Source organism: Ictidomys tridecemlineatus, chromosome 12 (assembly GCF_052094955.1).
Source record: "Ictidomys tridecemlineatus isolate mIctTri1 chromosome 12, mIctTri1.hap1, whole genome shotgun sequence".
Taxonomy (NCBI): domain Eukaryota; kingdom Metazoa; phylum Chordata; class Mammalia; order Rodentia; family Sciuridae; genus Ictidomys; species Ictidomys tridecemlineatus.
Window position 1 is genome coordinate 92303992 of NC_135488.1, and position 21919 is coordinate 92325910.

At 39.7% G+C, this 21919-nt stretch overlaps 1 protein-coding gene across 1 annotated transcript in view; it reads right to left on the reverse strand.

Moving 5' to 3' along the window:
* Nucleotides 1-20614, reverse strand: part of Qpct (glutaminyl-peptide cyclotransferase) — a 29982-nt gene extending 9368 nt beyond the window's left edge. Inside the window, exons 1-3 of the mRNA XM_005336541.5 lie at nucleotides 20374-20614; nucleotides 13172-13318; nucleotides 6860-7138 (exon numbers count right to left, since the gene is read on the reverse strand). Coding sequence (XP_005336598.2) covers nucleotides 6860-7138; nucleotides 13172-13318; nucleotides 20374-20493 — 546 coding nt within the window. The 5' untranslated portion in view covers nucleotides 20494-20614. The remainder of the gene's footprint in view (nucleotides 1-6859; nucleotides 7139-13171; nucleotides 13319-20373) is intronic.
* Nucleotides 20615-21919: the final 1305 nt, after the last annotated feature.

Genomic DNA, 21919 nt, shown 5'->3' on the forward strand with positions numbered 1-21919 from the left:
ATTAACTGAGAAAAAAATAGACATGCCGTAAAGAAAGAAAGATACCAAAGCAAGTGAAATGATGCCAAATTTTATTTCACACCACTTCCTCTCCAAAAATCATCACATTTCCCATGATCTACACTCTTATAAATCTCACCTTCTCTCTGTCCCTCTGAAAATAGAAGGCTCACATTTGTTTTTACTCCCCAGAGAATTGTGAAACTATGGAACTACTGTGATGAACGCTGTGATAGGCCACCAGTTCCCCTTACAGGGGGACATGATACCCCAGTTGCTGGGGGAGCTGTCAGCAGCTTCAAGGACTGCCTGGGTTGCCCATCCTAGGCCAGTCCTACACCCTGTAACTGGCCTAGACAGGTGTGAAGGGCTCCCTAATGATGGTTGTACCTCCAGAGCGCCTCAGAGATTGGCAGAAGCTGCTGTTGAACCAGCACCACAGCTTGACTTCTCTCTCTATCCAGTCCCATATCTTTTCCCTGCCAGTGTTCATCCTCCCTCATAAATGACCTGAATGCTAAACTCCACATCAGAATGTGTTTCCTGGGGAACACAGATTGAAATAAATGCACATCTTTCTTGCCTCTCACCTTACTGAACTCTGCAATTTTTTTATTGAACCTACATTCAAGAATCTGCCCTAGGAATGTTATAGGGACACTAAGAAAAATTATAGGCTTTCCTTTAAAGGGCCCACACTTTAGTTGGGTTAGGAGAGATAAAATAAGTTCATAAGCATGGTTAAATGTGCCAAGAGCCACAAGTGTAATATAAGTCCTCTGGAAACTGGAAAGAATGAGACAAAAATCCTTGGGACATCAAGGAAAGCATTATAAAAGGGGCAGCATTTGAGCAGGACCAAGAAGGTGAATAGGATTCTGATCCACTTTCCACTTTCCACTCTTGGACAACTTTTACCTTTTGGCTTCGTCCTTCTGGTACTGAAATCCCCACAGTCCTTCAACCCCACTGAAATCACTCATACTCAATTGTTTACCTTTTCACAGCCCTTGGCCCCCATGATATTCTCGCTTCACTCCACATTCAGCTTAAATTCCAGTACATCATTCTAATTGCTCCCTTGCCTCTCTCTGCCTGGTCAGACTTTCCTGGCAAAACATTACGTCCAATTCTTTACCTACCTTGTGCCTGCTCTCATGGAGCTGAACCAACCACACTGTTTGGTCTTGCTTAAAATTCATGACCACAAACCTCAAGTTGGCGTGTCATGTGAACTGCAGTCACACTGTTCTTGGCTCATTCACCCTCATACTCTGCTGGCTTTTCACATTCCTCCTCTCCCTGACCTGCAACACCTCAGCCGAGCTCACTCCCAACTGATGACCTTGATTTCTTCCTGCAGTGCTCATATTAGATGCCAGTCTCTCCACGTGTGCTCTAAATCCTATCCCCTCTCATTTGTTCAAGGACATCACTCCAGCAAATACCATTTCTCCTACATCATCAATGTTTCCATTCCTGCTGGATAATCCCCATCAACCTGAAAATACACATTTGCAACTGTCATCTTAAAATATTTGGCCCCACTACGTCCATCCCCATTTTTAAGCCCTTTTACAGAAAAACTCCTTGATAGAGTTTATCTATTTTCACTGTCTCCGATTCCTATTCTTAAACCTACCCCAATGAGGCTTTATCTCCTCCATCTACTGAAACTGCTCTTGTCGAGGACACTATCACCTCTACATGGCTCAGTCCAAAAGTCAACTCTCAGCCTTCATATTGTATTTTACCACATAATCATCACAGATTTTGTGCCCCAAAAATAAAAAAGAAATTTTGGGGGGGAAAAAGTGGGAGGGTATGACCACTGTGTAAAGCTTTTTTTAAAAAAAAAATTATGCCAGTATTACTTAAAAATCACTTATTACTAAACTGTCTACAACACAAGATGAGGATGCACAGAGTATTTATGACTATATATTAAAACTGAAGAGTCCAAATTGGCACACATTTCTTCATGACAATTTAGCAAACATATTTCCAGTCTGAAAAAGAAGTGACATATTGATTGTCATTGATTTGTGCATTATAGTCAAAATACTACACTTGAGAAAATTTACTACAGTGTTGCAAAGTATTAGATTTAACAAAATTTAACCTGTGGCCAAAGAGTCTGCATGGCTATCACTGATTTTGTTATGTGATGCACTTTTCTCAGTGCCACTTAGACAAGATGTGTTTACCATTAGTACCACACAGCACTTTAAACTAACCACACAAGTCAGCTTTCAGAAATATATCAATAGTGCACCAAATTCTCAGCTCACAGCTTGCAGTTCCCAAGAAGAACAATGTGCAACCATGTGCCACTGGTGAATACATTGCTGCTCTGGTTACCTTCAAAATGGTATGATGAACAGAATCACAACCATGAAACGATTTACACAATGAAAAGTTATAAGCCAGATTTTGGACTGAAAAAAACAGGGCACAACAATTATGCCCTAAGGAACTCCCTCTGCCTCTCCTATATGGCCCCAGAAACCAGATCTCATGACTTCTTCTTCTTTTTTTTTCCAATTAATTATTTTGCTGGAGCATATCTTTTAAGGAACTTCTAAAATGAAACAATACATAGGAGTGAACATTCTTGAGCCTTTACACAAATGAAAATATCTTCATTCTGTTGTCATATTTGATTTGGCTGGATATGAGGATTCTGCAATGCAAATTATTTCTATTTAAAATATTTAAGGCCCAATTTCATGGTCTTCTAGCTCCCACGATTTCTGCTGAGAAGTTAAATGCCATTCTCATTCTACTTTTATATGACCTATTGGAATTCCTGGAATGATTCTCCAGAAGTATTCATTATCTCTTTTCTTACTGTTCTTCGTTCTAGAAAAGATAGTTCTTCTACTTTAGAATCCAACCCTTTTACTGATGTTTTAAAATAGTTTTTGTTTGTTTTGTATTGGGAATTAAAGCACCCAGGGATAGTTTGTCTTCAAGCTACATCCCCAGCCTTTTTTGTTTTTTATTTTGAGACAGGTCTCGCTGAGTTGCCGAGGCTGACCTTGAACCTGCAATCCTCCTGCCTTGGCCTCTCAAGTCACTGGGATTACAGGTGTACACCATTGCAATTGTATTTAAATTAATATTTAAAATAGGGACTGGGATTGTGACTCAGCGATAGAGTGCTTGCCTAGCACATGCAAGGCCCTGGGTTCGATCCTCAGCACCACATAAAAATAAAATAAAATAAAGATATTGTGTCCAACTATAACCAAAAAATAAATATTTTAAAAAAATATTTAAATAGTACTTTTAATTTTCAAGAGCCTTTTCTTACTCTGTGATTGTTCTGTTATTATGCATTCTGTTTTTGTTTCATGGATGTAAGGATATCTCTAAGGATATTGAAAATAGTGTTGAGTCATCGTCTGCTCCTTATACTATTCTATTTCCTCCAACTTCATTTTTTCAGTTTTTATTATATATTTTGCTTTTTCTTTCTTTCATGATGGAGACTGTTCTCAAATGTCTGGTCATCCTTTGTGTTTATTCATATTAAAGAATAAACACTGAAACCCTGGTTAGAGACACAAATCGGTTAGCTTTGCTGCAGCGCAATCTAGCACCCATGAAGTGTTTTTATTGAGAATCCCCAAATGTCCCTCTCTGTGACATAAGGTGATCCACATTCTCCAATCCTCCAGTTTCCTATCTGGTGAGTATCTGCTGGCTGCTGGTTACTGGGTTTTGGAAATGGGGAAAAGACTGACCATCTCATTGTTCAAAACGTAAAAATGTTCACTTAATCTCCCAGATTTCCCTGTGGCACCTCATTACTGCTCTTGTCTATATCTGATGTCCCCAAGTCCAGAATCTCCTTAATTCAATTTCTTTAGAAAATATTCTCTCATCTTCTGCAGAGGTGCCCTGGGGCACCTACCCTACCTGCTGGTTATGAATCAGGAATGTAAAATCTGAGTGTTCCTTATATGGACTTATAAATTCTCTGCGCCAGCTCCCTGCCTCACCTCTGTCTCCCTAAGAACATCATTCCTCCAATTCCTGAGTCGTTCCAGGATTTCATCAGGAGACCAGCTGGCTTCATCTGATTCTCTCCCGATTCTGATGTGTCATTTGCCATCTCCATCCACTTCTACCTTCATGTTGTGGTTCCTGTTAACATGTGTGCCCTACTTTCTTCAATGGTGGAGTTTTTCTTATTGTCTTTAGTGTGCTCTCATAAAAAAAGAGAAGAAAGTGTCTTTATCATCTGAAAACTAAGTTATCTGTTGCCAAACATTTTGATCATCTTAATGTTGCTCCTTAATTAGCCCACAAATTTCATTTCATTTTAAACCTCCAAAACTCCTGATAGCACTCAGCAGAGGATGTAGCTGTGCAACATACATGCACTCAGGATTTAATAAGTACTAAGCAGCTAAATAGATTTTCTCATTGGCAAAGATGCAAGACATATTCTTCAGAAGAGACATTCTAAGCTTCCGGCTATTTAAAGAACTTTTAATGCTTCCAAAGTTCTAGCTCCAAATCAAACAGCATAATTCCAGAGCATGAGGGCAGTTCCAGGAGGTAATGTCCATCTTCTGCAAGCTTAAAGGTTTGGGTGCCTCACTGAAATTTCAACAGCAGAGTGATTCCAACAATCAGAGCAGTGACTTACTTTCATTCTGTTCTCTTAGTACAAGTTCATTTAGACAGGAATAGACTGTTGTGGACACTGATTCTGAGTCCCACGAGGCAACCTGCTCTTTTTGCTTCTTTTCAGGAATGACAGAAAAATAACAATAGCCTTCCATTTCTAGTAACTTAGCTTGTACCTTGGAGCTAGAAGAATCTTTGTGGCCTGATTTGTGCAGGTCTTCATGAAAATATTATAAATGCCTAGTTATCAGGGTTCACATAGTTGGTGAATTATCTGCAATCATCCCCAATTAAGAGATTAAGCTAATGTCACAGTAACAAAGTATAACAAGTCACCCCAAACTCAATGGATTAAACACAATAATTATAAATGCTCCTGGGACATGAGTCAGCCCAAGGAACAACAAGCCTACAGTGGGTTGGGGTGGAGTAGCTCTGTTTCACCCTGCATTCAGCGAGGTTTCCTCTGCTCTATGGGTGTCTCTGATCCTCCTGCTAGAACTGGAAGGCCAGCCAGAGTCTGATCTTCTCAGGGTGACAGCAAAGAGAGACACAAAATAGCAAGCACATTCCCAGCCTCATGGCATATCTACTAACAACCCACTGACAAAGGCAAGTCAATAACCAAATCCAGAGCCAAAGGATGAGGAAGTATAACTTGCTACAAGGGAGGACACAGCAAAGTCACAGGCAAAAGATGTGGATATGTAATTACCATCCTATTACTGGAGATGGGAAGGGCTGCCAAGAATTGCCATCTCTCAGGTTACTTCCCACCATCACCGGCGCAATCTCTGATGGCTGAAGAACTTAGAATAAGACCTTAATGTTCATTTAGTTAAAATATAACTGGAAGAATAAATTCGATGCTCTCCAAGTGTACAGTCAAAAAAATTTTAAAAAATCCTCCACATCACCCTTTACCTCTAATAGAAAAGGCAAAGAAGAGAACGTACATGGTGACTCAAATTTTTAAATGTCAATCTTCATCCAACAATTCATTCAGTAATTTTTATTTCTGGTCACCAAAAACATGTGTGAGCTATGTGGCAAAAGGTAAAGCTGCTCACCAAGAGAAAAATACAGCAGCTAAACAAAACCGTGCCTTTACATAACACTTCATTTCATGTCCTTACACTAAAAATGCAAAAAATGAAAAATTAAGCTGTTAAATCAGCTTCTGAACTCCCTCACCCTATTGCTGGGGAAAGGCACATGTGAAAAGCAGGACAGAGCATGGGATAAAAGCATCACAGAAGGTTCAGAAAACAAAATAAGATGAAAAAAAAAACAGAAAAACGAATACTGAGAGTTATAAACAATCCTTGCTTTCTTCTAGTTCAGGACATCCACAAAAATAGAACCAAATATCTCTAATTACTTCCATTACAAGATAAACCTTTTATTTCTTTATACCCATTGTATCAAAGGCTGGACCCTTCATAAAGCTCTGGGGGAAAAAAAGATATTTTTTGCCCATGAACAAAGTTTTTTGTTTTTGCTTTGTTGTGTTTACTTGGTTATGAGTGATATCAGAACAAAATGTCTTCATCTAGTTTAGCACTTTTTTCCAATAGCCCCTAAGAACACAGAGACTGAAATAACATCTGAGAGTCCCCAAAGTACTTTGAGCTGGGAGGATAACAAAAGCTCTGCTATGCTACATAAAACTGAGCTGAGATTCAGAGATAATAGCAATAATGCATTTCTGCTTCATGCTTTTCATCTCGATATGTCTGAATTACCCACTCTACTTTAGAACCACATCCCTGCAGCTCCCTTTCCCCAACTCAAGACCCACCATCTCTCAGATCAGAAGGTTGTAATGTTTCCTCGCTGTATAAATAAGAAATAAACATAGTTTATTATATAACAAAATTCTTATACTTGGGCCTGTACTAACCTTCCTCCTTCTTCATTATTTGTAAAGAAATGTTGTATTTAATTTAATATGTACTCAAGGATGGCAAACTAGGGGCCAATTAATGAATGTACTGTCACATATCTTAAGCTTATTATCCATCGTTGACGATTTGAATCATGTCATCTTCCAATGAATATTGATTCAAACTCATATCATTTTGAAACAAAATACAAAAATATTCCAAAAAGTTTCAATTTCCAAATGGCCTTCTCACTTCCCCAAGGATTCCAGAGTTCACTCAGAGTTATTGCTAATATATGTTATCCTAGGAGTCAACAAAAGGAAAGTAGATACCTTCAAGGAAAGAAGTCTCTTGTCTAAGGCTCGAGCAAGTTCCAGAATCATTGCACACGGCACAGCTGAATCAGTGGCTCCCACAAACACTCTGTGGTCCCAATGGGGAAAATACTTGGAGTCGTAGTGGCAGGCAAGGACCAAATGTCGTTTAGCAGTGGGGTCAAGGGTGCTGATGATATTTGAGAAAGACCGGTACCCAAGGGGCGTCTTACTCAGAAAGGTGTCTACTTCCAAGACCCAGTCAGCCTGAAGTCTCTGAATTCGCTGCAGGATGTGCTGATCAAAACAAAAACCAAAACTTCAGATCTAAACAGTTTTCATTTATTAATTATGTTTTTAAAGTTTTATGTGATAGATTTCAGTACACATCATTGTGCTTATTAATAGTAAAACATTGCTATTAATTGCTCTTATAATCCTTAGCCATTTTCCTATTTAAAGAACAAATTCATCCTCTCCCTCTCCCCTAATCTTCCTTCTATCAATCAATCCCAGCCAATTGTTAATACTAACCAGTGTTAATAGTTTGATGTAGGTCTTTCAACATAGCTTCTCCTTGCTTATATGAACCTGTTAGCACACCAACGGATACATCTGCCGGAGGGTTGTTCATTTTATAGGAAAAGAAACTTACTTTACACATTACTTAGCCCTGTTGCATTCCTCACTTAACAATGTATCATAAACATATCTACACATTAGAATGGAGGCAGCTGGTTCAGAAGTATTAAAGTCAAGTTTTAAGGGGTTGGGGTTGTGGCTCAGGGGTTGAGTGCTTGCCTGGCATGCATGAGACACTGGGTTCGATCCTCAGCACCACATAAAGAAATAAAATAAAGGTATTGAGTCCATCTACAACTTAAAAATAAATATTTTTAAAAAGTCAACTTTTAATATTTCTAAGAGTCTAAGAAGGCATGATTGAGAAATCATATATGTCAAGGTCCTACAGGTCTCTAAGCTCTTTGAAGCTAGGAATCCCTAAAGGTAGCTGTTTTTGTCTCAAATGCATAGCATGTGCCCCAGGGCCAGCAAATGTTTCATATGCAATGAATAGTAACTGAAGATAATTGACACCCACCTGCCAAGGGTCATGGAGAAAGAGCTCATAACAAGGGAATGGGTCGGGGATAGTTGAGGCCCCTGCCCACTGTAAGAATCAATAAGCAACTCTGATCCATGTTACATATCAAGAAGCTTTGCGGGGGGTGGGAGAGTGGGGGGGTCTGGGGTGTGGCTCAGTGGTAGAGAGCTCATCTAGCACGGGCAAGGCCCTGAGTTCAATTCTCAGCACCAAATAAATAAATGTATTAAAAAAAAAAAGAGGAGAAGAAGAAGCTTTCCATCTGCATCCAAGACAGGTCCAGACCCATTGCTAATGCTGGGAAAAATAGAAAAGAATCTCTTTCCACGCTCTCTTGCCCACCTTGAGCCTTATGAGCAACATAGTGACTACTGGGAAGAAGCAGCAGATGGAGAAAGGACCATCACTTTTGGGACTGGAAGTGTCTGCCTTAATGACCTAAAATTTGTGGTGTGAGAAGAATGGGTAAGTTTATTGCTATTTCATTTTCCCTTTCCAGTCCTTATTTTCCCCTTGCCTCATTTTTCTTATTGTATTATTTTTTTCTTTCTTTCAAATATTATATACATGTTTATCAGTTATTTTTTTAAAAACTAAAAATGACAAACTAACAATCAAAATAACTAACAATTTGTCCCACAATTAACATCCAGAAGGGATAGACTTTGAGAGGATGAACAAATAACTTAAAATAATTGAAAACAAATGGGAAGGGTTTATTCCCCAAGGAAACATAGGATTTTCTATGTTAGCCAAGTCTTATGTGGCCTGCTGCTTGCTAATGTGATATGACACGTAGGCAAGGGCTTTGGAAAAACTATTGCAGGAAGCTTCCAGAGAAAGGGAACTTAAAAGGGGTAAGATACTGATTCTATAATCAGTCCTAAACAGGCCAAATAAACAAGATTCTCTGCAAATCATTCACTCCTTGCTTTTCATAGTGGGTGAGTGGTGGCCTAAAGAACATTGTCACTGTCAAAGCTTATTTTTTCTATACAAGTTTACATGTTATGAAATCCGCATTCATGTTTCACTTATTTTGTAATTCTCCACAATTCTTAGCACTGTGCTTTGCTTACAGAAGGCTATGGATTGACTGTAATAATAAATTTGGGTAGATGCAATAAGAATATGTAAAATTATATAATACAGAACCTAACTCTTTGAATAGAGAGAAAAAAAAACTGTGCAGCTAAGATAAGCTCTTGTACATATGGAAATGAGTTATCCCTAGAGTATAAAAAATATTTTTTCATAGAAGAGATCATCTTTAAAAAAGTATGTATATACACACACACACACACACACACACACACACACACTTACACACACACACTCCAGAATGTATATGTGTGTGTTTGTATATATATATATACACTCCAGAACATCTGGTATCCAGATGATAAACTGCTCCATAAAAATGGCTTCTTCAACACTAAGAGTAGCCCAAAGAATGGACTGGAATTTTTAAAAGTTTAATCTGTTAGCATTGTTCAGAAGCCTCACATATAAACTCATTTATCAACTACTAGCGAGGTCTGGGCCATAATTTCTAATGTCTACATGGATACTAAAATACACACACACAAAAAAAATAGCAAATGCTCTAAAAGAGTTCTTCCTGAAGGAACCTTTTTGCATTCAATATAAATATTTGTATTTATCTTAGCAACTGAGACAAATATTATTTATAAACAATCAAATTGGCTGCAAAATCTGATTAGGTCACCAACCACCCTGGTGGTTGTACTTCTGACTTTCAGACTTAGTCTGCAAGCTCCCACTACAAGTCTCCAGGGATGAAAGGCTGGCCCCTTAATGTCTGGTAAGGAGCCTAGTAGATGACATTCTACTTCCGTTTAGGGCAATAACTTAATCCTAAGTTAACATTAGTGGATAATCCTGGGTCTAATTTTAATTAAACTTAAATTCTAATTTTCAGATTTTGAGGAACAATGACATCAGTAGACCATAATTGTATGGAGGAAGTAGATTCTCCAGTATTTGTACTAAGCCTACAAACACTGTTGTCAGATACTGCACTCTGCCCCTGTGAACTTCAGGAACATCTTCTTGGATGTACCTGAAATAAGTGTGGGGTTGCAAGCTGAAGGCCCTCCATACAGGCCCTCCACACAGTGCCTGAGGGTGGACACTGGAATACCCACACCACTGGATACGTTCAGTTTGGTGTCTCAGAAGCACTGTGCACCTTTAGGAGATTTTAGATACTGATTCTTTTTTGTATGATGGATGTTTTTGACTTTTTTTTTTTTAATCGTTTTATTAAGGTCATAGGTTCTGTGGGCAGGAATTCAGATAGAGGAGAAGACCCCACCATGTCTGGGGTCTCCTCTGAAGAGCCTCAAACACCTAGGGGCTGGAACAGTGAGGTGCAGAATTCTTCACTTTTGTGAGTGCTTCCTGGACTTGGATGACCAAAAACCAGATAAGATGGACCATTGACCAGAGTACCTCACCTGTGGCTTCTCCACGTGGCCAGGCTTTTTTCAGCACAATGGGTGGGTCCTGACTCTTCTGGTTTGCTTCTTTAAGACAAAGGATATTTCTTGATCCATCATGAGGCCTTATCATTCTGCTTTTTTAAGTTATTTTTTATTCCAACCTTAGATAAAAGTCACTGACTACTTCAAAATTCAATGCCTTCACATTACTTATTCTATGAACAAGTTATTTACTCAAATAAAAGTATTCTAATAATTCTATAGGTAATTTTAGGGTCACTGAGTAAAGACCATGAAAATGTAGATTGTAACATGTGATCCCCCAAAATATTCTCTTATCCTGAAAAAGAATGCATAGCAATGCATATCTTTATTGATAACTGCAAAAGTTAATTCATTAATCAATATTATATCAAGTCCACAGTTTTTCAGATTTGAGAATCTTCTCTAGGTATAACCTTATAGCTTTGTGAGTTATAAAACTTCTGATCTAGCTCTCAAAAAGGCCTCAAAAGGAAAAAAAAATGCTAAAATTCTTGTCTCAGTTCCGAGTGAAAGACTCTAATCCTAATCAAATTAAGGTTATTAGTGTAGTGCCCACATAATTACTCTGTCATCTACCTCATTTTTAAAAGGAGATGCCCTTTGTCTTTTACAATGTAGGGGATAGGTCTCTAAAAATTAAAGGTGATTTTGCTTCTCAAAAAAATTATAAAACTGGGGGCTGGGGATGTGGCTCAAGCGGTAGCGCACTCGCCTAGCATGTGTGCGGCCCGGGTTCGATTCTCAGCAGCACCACATACCAACAAAGATGTTGTGTCCGCCGAGAACTAAGAAAAAATAAATAAATGTTAAAATTCTCTCTCTGTCCCCCCCCTCTCTCTCACTCTCTCTTTAAAAAAAAAAATTATAAAACTGAATCTCTTAAGTGAAATTTCTAACACAACCATCCTGTTATGATTTATTGCTCCATCAGCTGTCTGCACGGACAGCCCAGCCTCATTCCCAACACATTCTAAAACAACGTCAGTCAATTATTCCTTTGCCTCCACCCTTAGGAGCAGTGGAAAATATTACTGTGGATTTAAAAACTTTTAAATGAATATGTATTTTGTAACTCACTGTGTTTGTTGACTTTTACAACCCATAGGCAAGGAATTCAGACCTAAAGTATACATGTGTTTCCAGGTATAAACAGCCTTCTGAGCAAATAGTGTGGGAAAATGAAAAAGGTTGAATCAAGTGAGCACTGTAGACCTATGTTTTCTTCTAACAAAGAACTGAGGGTTTTGGAAAGCACAAGTGATTGCCTTGACCTTTTAAGAAAATGCTTGGGAGATGAGGTCCAGAGAACACTGTTGAAATGAATGGTATGTACCTCACACTCCAACTTGGATTTGAGAAGACACAGAGCTGGAACTGTTTAAGTATGCCTACCACAGAGTTGGTTCCTCTCAGCTCTTGAGTGATAGGATGGAGAAGTCAAGCACATTTGGGTCCAGATTCACTAGTACACGCATAACCTTAAGCAAATTAATTCATTTACCTAAACCTCTGGTCTTTTTAAATCCATAGCTTTGGGATAATAATGGCACCCACAGGTGGCATTGTTTTGAAGACTGAATGAAATATAAAAGGGCTCAGTGGAAGTCAATCATCATCACTGTTGTTCCTCTGTCTGCCTAAAGGTTAGAAAGTACCAAGGTCCTCTTACGGTCTGTCTCCACCATCTAATTCCTTAAGACAAGAGGAGCTGATTGGACCAAGACAAGAAGTTGGTGGGGCAACAGATACATGGCTGTCCTGTAAGACTAATGGGGCAGAAAGGGGTAGGAAAAGAAGAGCCCAAAGCCACAAAGTGGACCTTGCAAGTCTCTCTGGGCAGCTGGTATCAAGGTCTTTGCTCTGAGAAGTGCAGGGCAGGTGGAGTAGTTGTAGAGGAAGATTAGAGGGGCCAGTCCCGTTCCTTATCAAGATGTCCCTCAAGATGGAGCTAGTTTGAAAAAGCAGATATTCAGAGGTGGGATTTCAGATTGCTTAGGAAGACATACAATAAGGAGACAAAGAGAAATTCAAGGTCTAGCCCAGCTAAAATTCTGATTCCACCCTTCACAGCAGAGTCTGCCAAATAGCAGTGGTAAGATTAGTGAATCCTAACATCAGTTTAGTGGGTCATGACCAGTATTTTTTTTTAATTAGCAAAACAGAAATTAACAATATCCCGGTGTATCACAGGTAATGAGAATGAGCATTTATCACAAAACATTGGTTTCAGCTACACATATCTTTATGTTTGTATGTATAAAATGTAAAAAAAAAAAAAGAAAAATACTTTCACTGTGGGTCAAAGTCAGAAGTTTGAGAAGCACTACTCTAGAAAAAGTAGCTCATCACTGCCTCAGAGGAGAAAACAATTTCCCTAAGGGGAAAGAAAGATGACTGACAACTGACAATACAGTGATTCACTCTTTGCCCAAAGCTGTTAGGAAAGGACTGGCAAAAGTTGCTGATATTGGGTTTAAGGGTTAGGAGCCTGGGGCATGTTATTGAAATGGTCAAGAGCTGATACTTCAGACCTAGATTTCACAAAGATCTATTGAGATAAACATGTATTGCTTAATTCAGAAGACATTTCTATGACAATGAATAAAGAAGTGACAAATCTGAACATTAAATACTTCAGAACTTCAGCCATGACATCATCCCTTATTGGAAAACTAAATATTTAACAACCTTTAGATTTGTACATCATCTTCTTACCTGCCGAGCCGCATAACTTCCAGGGGATCCCGGATATCGCTCTATGAGCAATGGTCGTAGATCATTTTGCCACATTTGAGAAATACTGGTGCCTTCTGCAACTTGCCGAAGAGACGATGAATTCAAAATGGCTGGTTGGTGATAATTCTGAGGATCAAATGAAATTGCTTAACTGGCTATCACTGTATATTTAAGACAGACTGACACATTCGCAAATAATTGCATTAACTCTCAAAATAAAAGAATATTTTTATATCATATGACATGGGTAAATCAAACTACTCAACTAAGAAATTGGCCTCGTCCATTCACAAAGTTAAAATAAAAAGTTTGGCAGCTTATTTTAAAAACAAAATTGTCAGAATGCTTTTAACCTAGGAATTACTGTTTCACACCTATTACCTGTATAAATTTGAATGATGTCTGAACAATTGCTTTGTAAAATTAGGTTTAAAAATATCAGTTATGGAGGGGCTCCTGCTTCCCCCCGTGTGAGGCACTGGGTTCAATTCTCAGCACCACACAAAAATAAATAAATAAAGGTATTGTGTCCCTCTATAACTAAAAAATAAATAAATAAATATATCAATTAACGGTCTATTAAGAAAACTACAGTAAACAAAACAATATGCTTTGCTAGCACACTTACCTTGTAAAAAGCAGTGTTGTTACAGAATAAGTATTGTCACAAACCAGAGAGACTATATTCAAAAGCTTCCAGCTGTCATTCATAGGTATATGACCTTGGGTAAGTTTCTTAACTTCTCCTTCCCCCAGAAAAACTAATAAAAGAATTTGATCTAAATCCACACTATCCATCATGAGAGCCACTAGCCACGTGTGACTAAGAAGGACTTGAAATGTAGCTAGTCAAATCGGGATGTGCTTTGTATAATATCAACTCTGGATTTTGAAGACAGCATAAAAAAAGGTAAACTATGTCATGCATAATTTATAGTACATTATTAAAATTAATTTCATTTGTTGTCTTTTTACTTTTGTAATGTAGTTACCAGAAAATTTAAAAATGACATATGAACATATCATTATCTGTTTCTATTAAACAGCACTGATTCAGATATTGTTGCCATTCCTTTCAATTCGAGCTTGATGATCCTACAATCTGCTAAATAGTAAGCTTTTAAAAAAAATGCAATTAAAATTATTTTAATATTCTATTGACATTCACACTCTTAGGTACACTTATATATTAAAAACAAAACTTAAAAAGCTAAATAAACTTCACATTCAAATTTGCATCTTTGGTGTGACTTCACACATGCCATATTTTCTTATGATAATAGAAATGATGAATCATTCATACATTGTATGTCTATTACTCAATGATGGAATGTGTTACACTCCTCTTCAAAGGGAAGTAGATGATGGATCAGATGACTTCTTCCCTGAGGGGAATGATAAGAGTGACATAAGGATACTGAGTTCTTTGGAATGTTAAAGACAAATTGAGGGAGACTTGTCTAGTTACAGTTCCTTCCTGTACCAGTGAAGTTGGATATGTTGAAATAATCATGCAGATAGTTTCACTCCAGATGAATTACTGCATGTGACTGGTGAGAAACTGTGGAATTAAAAAATGCTTATTGCCTAATTACTTAGATTTCTCTACACTGTGAGATGGCCAGTCTCTGGTATTTATCATGCAAAAGAACACAGCTGTTGGATCAGACATATCCTCTCAACTCAGCATCCTCTGTTTAACATGCTATAATTCTGGCCAGGATACTTAACCTCCTTAAGGGTACATTTCCTCATCTATACAATGGAGGCAATAACACCTACATTCTAGGCTAAATAGAATTAAGTTAGCTAATATATGTATACTATCATTGTAACTATTCAATGTTTTAGTTCTATTTTATTATCTTCTATCAAACACTAAAGGGGGATAGAATGTTAGAGCTGAAAAAGCCACTTACAGATGATCTAGCCCAACCTCCTTGATTTATAAATGAGGGGAAACTGAGGTTCATAGAAATCAGCTTGTTGTCCAAAGCTATAGGAGAGCTACAGGCAAGTCCATGTAGAGATCCCTGGCCTGTGGGCTCCTAATCCTGTGCTCTGCCTCATCTATGTACTCCAGTTTACTCCTGAATGCTGTTGCTGTGCCTGAATGTCTTCAGGTTTCTGTTTGTTTATTAGTAACACATTTTTAGGTATGTTTTCTTAATAGATCTGTCACTGCCATCTTGGTATCTCCAGGGTCTAAGTCGTCATGTTAGGTCTCAAAATAGCACTTGAAGAAAAAAGCTAAAGCTAAAAGACAAAACAATGGAAATGGAAAAAGAAGAAAATAGAGGCAAGGTCTTAGGACTTCTATTGTTAAGTAATACTTAACCTCCTAACAGGAGCCTGCCTGTCTCTCCCACTGCCTTACAAGCCCCTTGCACTGGGCCCCCCACTGGGCTTTGGTCACTGGCCTCCCTACAGGTCTTAAAACACTCTGAGGCTCTGCTCCCTTAGGGCCTTGGACCAGCAGTGCCACTTCAGGCTATTTTTCTTCCTCTTCACTTGGCAAACTTCTACATGCTCTGGCTATGGTGTAAAGGCCTCCTCCTGTGGGTTAATATCTTTATTCATACACCCTGTATGAAATATTAGCTGCATGAGGGTTGAACTGTCTTATTTACCTCTCTCTTCCTCTCCATAGCCACTCAAGGGGCTGGTTCATGTTAAGCATTCAAAAAATGTTGGGCAAATTCATCAAATAAGGAATCAATAAGTGAACTAACTTTCTAAAACTGTCTTTATTAAGAATGTATTTATGTGTTAATAAAGTAAAATTTGCATCTTTGTCATCAAAAACATCAACTCAGTCAAATATACAAGCAAGTATAAAGACAGGACACACAGAGGCTACCTGCCCAGGAGCCAGGAGGTCACAAGGTTCAATATTAGCGGGTTTCATTCATTTTGCATTTCGGAATGTAGATGCTTCTGCCAGTTTTGATCTAGGTTGGCCCAGGGCGGTCAGAGTGATAGTCAAAAACTGTTGTGTTCCTGCTTGACTAGTGAGTATCTTGTTTTCTATTTACTATCTTACTCTAGCCCAGAGCCTACCTGGTCATTGTGCTCAAAGTCCTTCATTCCTGCGCTTCACATTCACAGTGAAAGAAAATCAAGTTCATGTTTAAATGAGTGATTTACAGAGGCTTGAAAAAGTTCTTATGAGACTTATGAAAAAACAGAGGCGAAATATTCCTTCAATGTCTCTAACTGTAAGGCATATTTGTAGATGAAACACAGCTGAAAAAATAGTACCCCCATATATAATTTTGGGGGTGCTATTTTTCAGCTGTGTTTCATCTACAAATATATATATATATATATATAGATTTTTATATAGACACTCATGAATCCAGAGACTAATGTGTGCTCCTTAACCTCCAGAGATCAAGCAATTCATTAATGTACTTCCGTAAAGGGTCCTCTTCCTCCCTGCCTCTCTGGGAGCAAAGATATCCTATTGACTCACAGAGATATAAGCTTCCCAGTCATTGCAGGATAGAAAAGGTAAAACAGCTACACTTAGTTTATTCCTTAGACTCATCTACTATTAAACCCCGTATGGAAGAGCATCTGACCTTCCCACTCTAAATAGTATATACATTCAATTATTAAGGAGTCTTAGTCTCAGAACTCCATAAATATAAACACCTACGTGCAGATGAAAAGACCAAATAAAAGGAGAAACCTGAGGGGGGGAAAAGGGTGCACTCAGCAGGAAGACAGTAACAGAGGCAAAAACAGAGTTGAGCCCAGCAGTAAATGCAAACCCCAAGTTATTCTAGGTTCATTTCAGTTTAAAGTCACTTAGACAATTTCCATTGGTGCAGGCATTCTCAGAGGAGCAAGGTTCTATTACAGTCCTGGCCTTGTCTTTTCATCCAGGCAGAAAGGACAATAAGTCTGCTCTAGGTGACAAGAATCTTTTAGCTAAAAAAAAAAGTGTGAACCAGCTATCCTGAAGCATCTCCTCTCTGCTAATCACATGGTGCTAAGTCAGAGAGGGGTTTAGTTACATAATTTAGAGAGTTGGCCCAGCTTGCAGAGTAAGTTGAGGTTCCAAACCACTGAATTAAAGGGAAATCCTCATAGACATGCCACCAATTCAAGTCAAGCTTCCAACCTATAGGAGGGCTCCAGCCAGCCCTCAGATTAACACTTCTGTCTGCCTGCAAATTTAACTCAGCCAGCACTTATTGAACTTCTGTGTGTTACATGCCACTGACATTACAAATGCAGCTGGGAAAGAGTTGGGAAGTGAATGAGATAACATCTGTCTTTTTAAAATGCAAGCAGTCCCTTCTTAAAATTAGAGCAGAGCAGGCTTTAAAAACAATTGAAGGTCAATTCCCAGCTTCCTCATTTATTAGCAGTGTCTAAGAAAAGGTTTCTAATGTGTAAATGGGTGTTATAGTACTTACCCACAAAACAGGAGAGGTTCCAAAAGGATGTGTTCTTTTTCCCTCTGTCAACACCCAGCCTACCACTGAGCTCCCTGTCCCTGCCTTGGTGTCTCCATGGTTGCTTCCAGAAGACTCATGCAGGTGGAAGGGTGGATGACTAAGGTCTTAGAGTAATGGAGGAGAGAAACCCTAAAGATTTAAAATACATGTAGTTCTGGCCAGGCATGGTAGTGTAGTCCTGTAAAATCCCAGCAACTGGAGAGGCTGAAGCAGGAGGATTGCAAGTTCAAGGCCAGCCTCAGCCTCTTAGCAAGGCCCTCAGTAACTTAGTGAAACCCTGTCTCAAAAATAAAAAACAAAAAGAGCTGGGGATGTAGCTCAGTGGCAAAGTGCCCAATTTCAATCCCCAGTACCAAAAAATAAATAAATAAATAAATAAAATACATATGGCTCCATAGGTAGAAGAATATAAAATGCTATAGAAAACATTTAACAGTTTTCCAAAGCCCACTCTGGAGTAGGCATCCTAGGTGATGCCAATTATCCTGTATGTGGTTCCCATCTTCAAAAAAAATCTACCTTTTAGCTGGGCACAGTGGCATAACATATAATCCCAGCTATTCTGCAGGCTGAAGCAGGAGGGTTGGCAACTCAAAAAAAAAAATTCTTTTTAATGATTGGTGCTTTTCATGAAAGTATCATGCTCCACACAGGCCAAATAAACATTAGCTGAAATTTAAAAAAAAAAAAAAAAAAGATTGGTACTGCAAAAAGAAAAAAAATAACCATGCCTCTTCATCCTCCCTAATTATATATGCGTGGGCCCACTTGGGAGTTTAAAGATTTATGATACTGTTTCCATAGAAAAATTGTTTCCAGGTTTCAAATAACCAGATCATGGTCTTCTATACACAACCATACACCATTGTTCATCTGTTTTTACATATTAGATGCCACTGAAAGAGACACACCTTTATTTCAAAACAAAGGAAATAGATTTAGAAATCGATGCTTTCTTTACCACACCTCTCCTGTTGGCAGACCAGGGTACCAAGGGCACACCTCACATGATTTAAATATCCAAATGTCATAAAAAGCAGGAAGGCATGTATTTTAGAGTGAACTGAATCATCACCAGGCTGCAAGCTGTAGCTGGTTGCCTGGAAGACTTTATGAAGGCCTACAGCACAAGGGAGGGGGGGCTAGAAATGTGGAAATGTCACGGTTGATTGTCATTTACTTATACCATTTGCTTCATCTGCTTATGCCACTTGAAACTATTTAGTTTCCCAATGGAACAGTGATTAAAAGCTTCTTAATATAAACTTAGTAGGAACTCATGCATTAAAGATATTTCTCAAAAGTTAAATTCTCATTAACTTAAAACATTTTAAGAATCACACGGTACCTTCTCCTACCCACAAATACCCCCTGCTTACACATGCCTACAAATGATCCCTTCCGAACAGCTAGTTCTAACAGTTTCCATCTCATTCTCCTTCATTTAGAAGTGTCTTACACATCTAGTGTGGCCCCACATTCTGGTTATTAATATCCCCTTCCCCATGTCTGACTCATAAGGTATTCCCAGAGGAGTAATGAATATGAGAATTTTGCATGGAATTTAATGGTCTTCTTCATGGGCATCACTTCTAGCCAACACCAGTGGGAAGTTATTTTCCTTGAAATGACTGGAGTTGACCTCCCTCTCACCTCCATCAGGTTCCCTGTAGCTGCTGGTCTCCCTAGATAAGTGGGTGCCTGGTGTAGGGTGAAGCTGATTAAGCCTGATCAGGACTGAAGTGGGCTATTCTCATACATATGCATGTGTTAGTGTGGGAGCAAGCAGTCACCAATGTGCCCTGCATTTCAAAAGTTTGAGTAGACACAGGCGTTCAGAAAGCATTTGGAAGAGCTGTTCAATAACATTGAAAAAGTTCATATCACTCCACTTTGCTGCTTTTTTGTAATTTCTTTAAAAGTATACCGTTTCACTCCAATGCCATTAACATTGGCACGAGCCCTCAGCAACTTCATGATTTCAAAACTGTTAACGCAAGAAAAGGAAGTAATTGTGAATCTATTTACTTCACAGAGGAGGAATTACAAATCACTTTCATCATAAGTTCCTATATGAGAATTCCACTACAACTAGATGTGTTTCCCTGAAAACAGCATGTACCCTCTTTTAAGGAAAAAAAAAAATTTTTTTTGTAAAGTGGAATTTCAGTTAAGGTTCTCCGTTCCTTAGAGTTGCTCCGCTTAATAAATCTAAAACAACACACGTAGGTCATGAGATGGCAGGGAAACTTCAACGCTAGGAGCGCATCCTTGGAGATGCAGAATGGGGAGCTGCGGGCACATCCCCAAGCGTTCCCAGCACCCTGGCACCCTGGCGGCCCTGGTGCGCCAAGACTGCTGGCCTCCAGGGTCGCGATGTGACCTCCTTTGCTGCTTGCCCACAGCGGACAATACACACTCCCGGTGCCTATCAGCACGCCCATTAGACCACAGTCGAGGGGAAGCCAGTGACATCACCCAGGCCCCCACCCCCCACCCCACGTCTGCTAAGCAGCCCCGGGGCCAGCTGAAGCACCCTGGCGAGGACGCATTCCCGACTCCCCGGCCCGCTGTGTTGGGGCGCCGGCTCCTGAGCCCGGGACCGCAGCTCTGCCCTGCCTCCCACTTTGCCTAGGTAGGGTTAGCCGAGCCCCGGGTCCCGGCACCCGCCAAGAGCCACTCAGGTACAATTACGCAGAAACAGACCCTCACCTTCTCTTGGGTCCAGGCAATTGGGGCCCGACTGTAAGCACGGGCTGCCAGGGGCAGGGCGGCCAGCAGCAGCAGCAGGTGGAGGGTGCCCACGACTCGCCGGTCACCGCCGCCTGCCATCTCTCCAAAGCTGTGTGGGCGCGGGTTGCCCGGGCCGCCGGCGGTCACGAGCCCGAGAACGCGCGTCCGTCGCCGTCCCCCTTCTCCTCCCTTGGGTCGACTGCGCCCGCCTTCCCATCGCCTCCAGCTGCGCCAACGCAGGCCGCAGCCGCAGCCCTCCTCCCCCAGACCTTAGCAAACCAGGGGGCTTGGCTGCCCTGCGTGACACAAGCTTCCGAATCCGAGGGAACAAAGAAGGCCACTTCTTTGTCTTGGAGAGGATGCAAGGAAGGAAGGAAGAGACATGGAAGAGCCTTTTTATGATCTTCAGTGCCATGCAGGGAAGAGAAAGGGAGAAAGGGTTCATCAGACCTTGGGGCTTAGGAAGTGTTTTTTTTTTCTGAAGCTCTTTAAGAAAACATTTACTGAATATTCTGTACCAGGCCTTGTTCTACTGCCTTTTCCGTGATCCTCTAATCTACTAATCCCATTTGACAGATGAGGAAACTGAACCCCCTGGAGAAAGCCTGAACTGGAACCCTCAAAAATAAATATTTATAACAGTGCATCTTTATCTTTTCTCACAAATAGTTGCCTGCCTTGTGAGAAACGTACATCCAAATTGAGAAGTAGGGTTGAAGTAATTATATGAAATATATAAATTCTAGAATATATGGAGGCTCTCAATCTTCTCTAGTGTATGCCTCCAAAAGGAAAACCGAAAAACAATTTTATTTACAATTGTTCCTCTATTTCCATGGGTTCTGCATCCCAGGATTCAACCAATCATAAATCAAAAATACTCAGAAAAAAAAAATGCATCTGGCCGGGCGCAATGGCGCACGTTTGTAATCCCAGCCGCTGGGGAGGCTGAGGCAGGAGGATCGCGAGTTGAAAGCCAGTCTCAGCAAAAGCGAGGCACTAAGCAACTCACTGAGACTCTGTCTCTAAATAAAATACAAAATAGGGCTAAGGATGTGCCTCAATGGTCGAATGCCCCTGAGTTCAATCCCTGGTACCCTCCCCCTCCAGAAAAAAAGCATCTGTATTAAATATTTTTTTTTTCTTGTTGCTATTCCCTAAATAATATAGTATAGCGACTATTTACATTGCATTAGGTGTTGTAAGTAACTTATAGATGATTATACAGGAGGATGGTCATAAATTATATGCAAATACTATGCCATTGTGTATAAGAGAGTTGAGCATCAGTGGATTTTGGTGGGAAAGATACTGAGGCATAACTAACATCAAAGATCATTGTTACCCAAATAATACTATAAATAATAAATAAACAACAGGGTTGGGGATGTAGTTCAGTTGTATTGTACTTGCTTAGCATGTGCAAGGTCCTGGGTTTGATCTGCACACCAGAGAGAAAGAAAGAAAGATTTTGCATGTAGGTTTCTGATCCAAATTGCTATCAGGACTATTACTTCGCCATCCT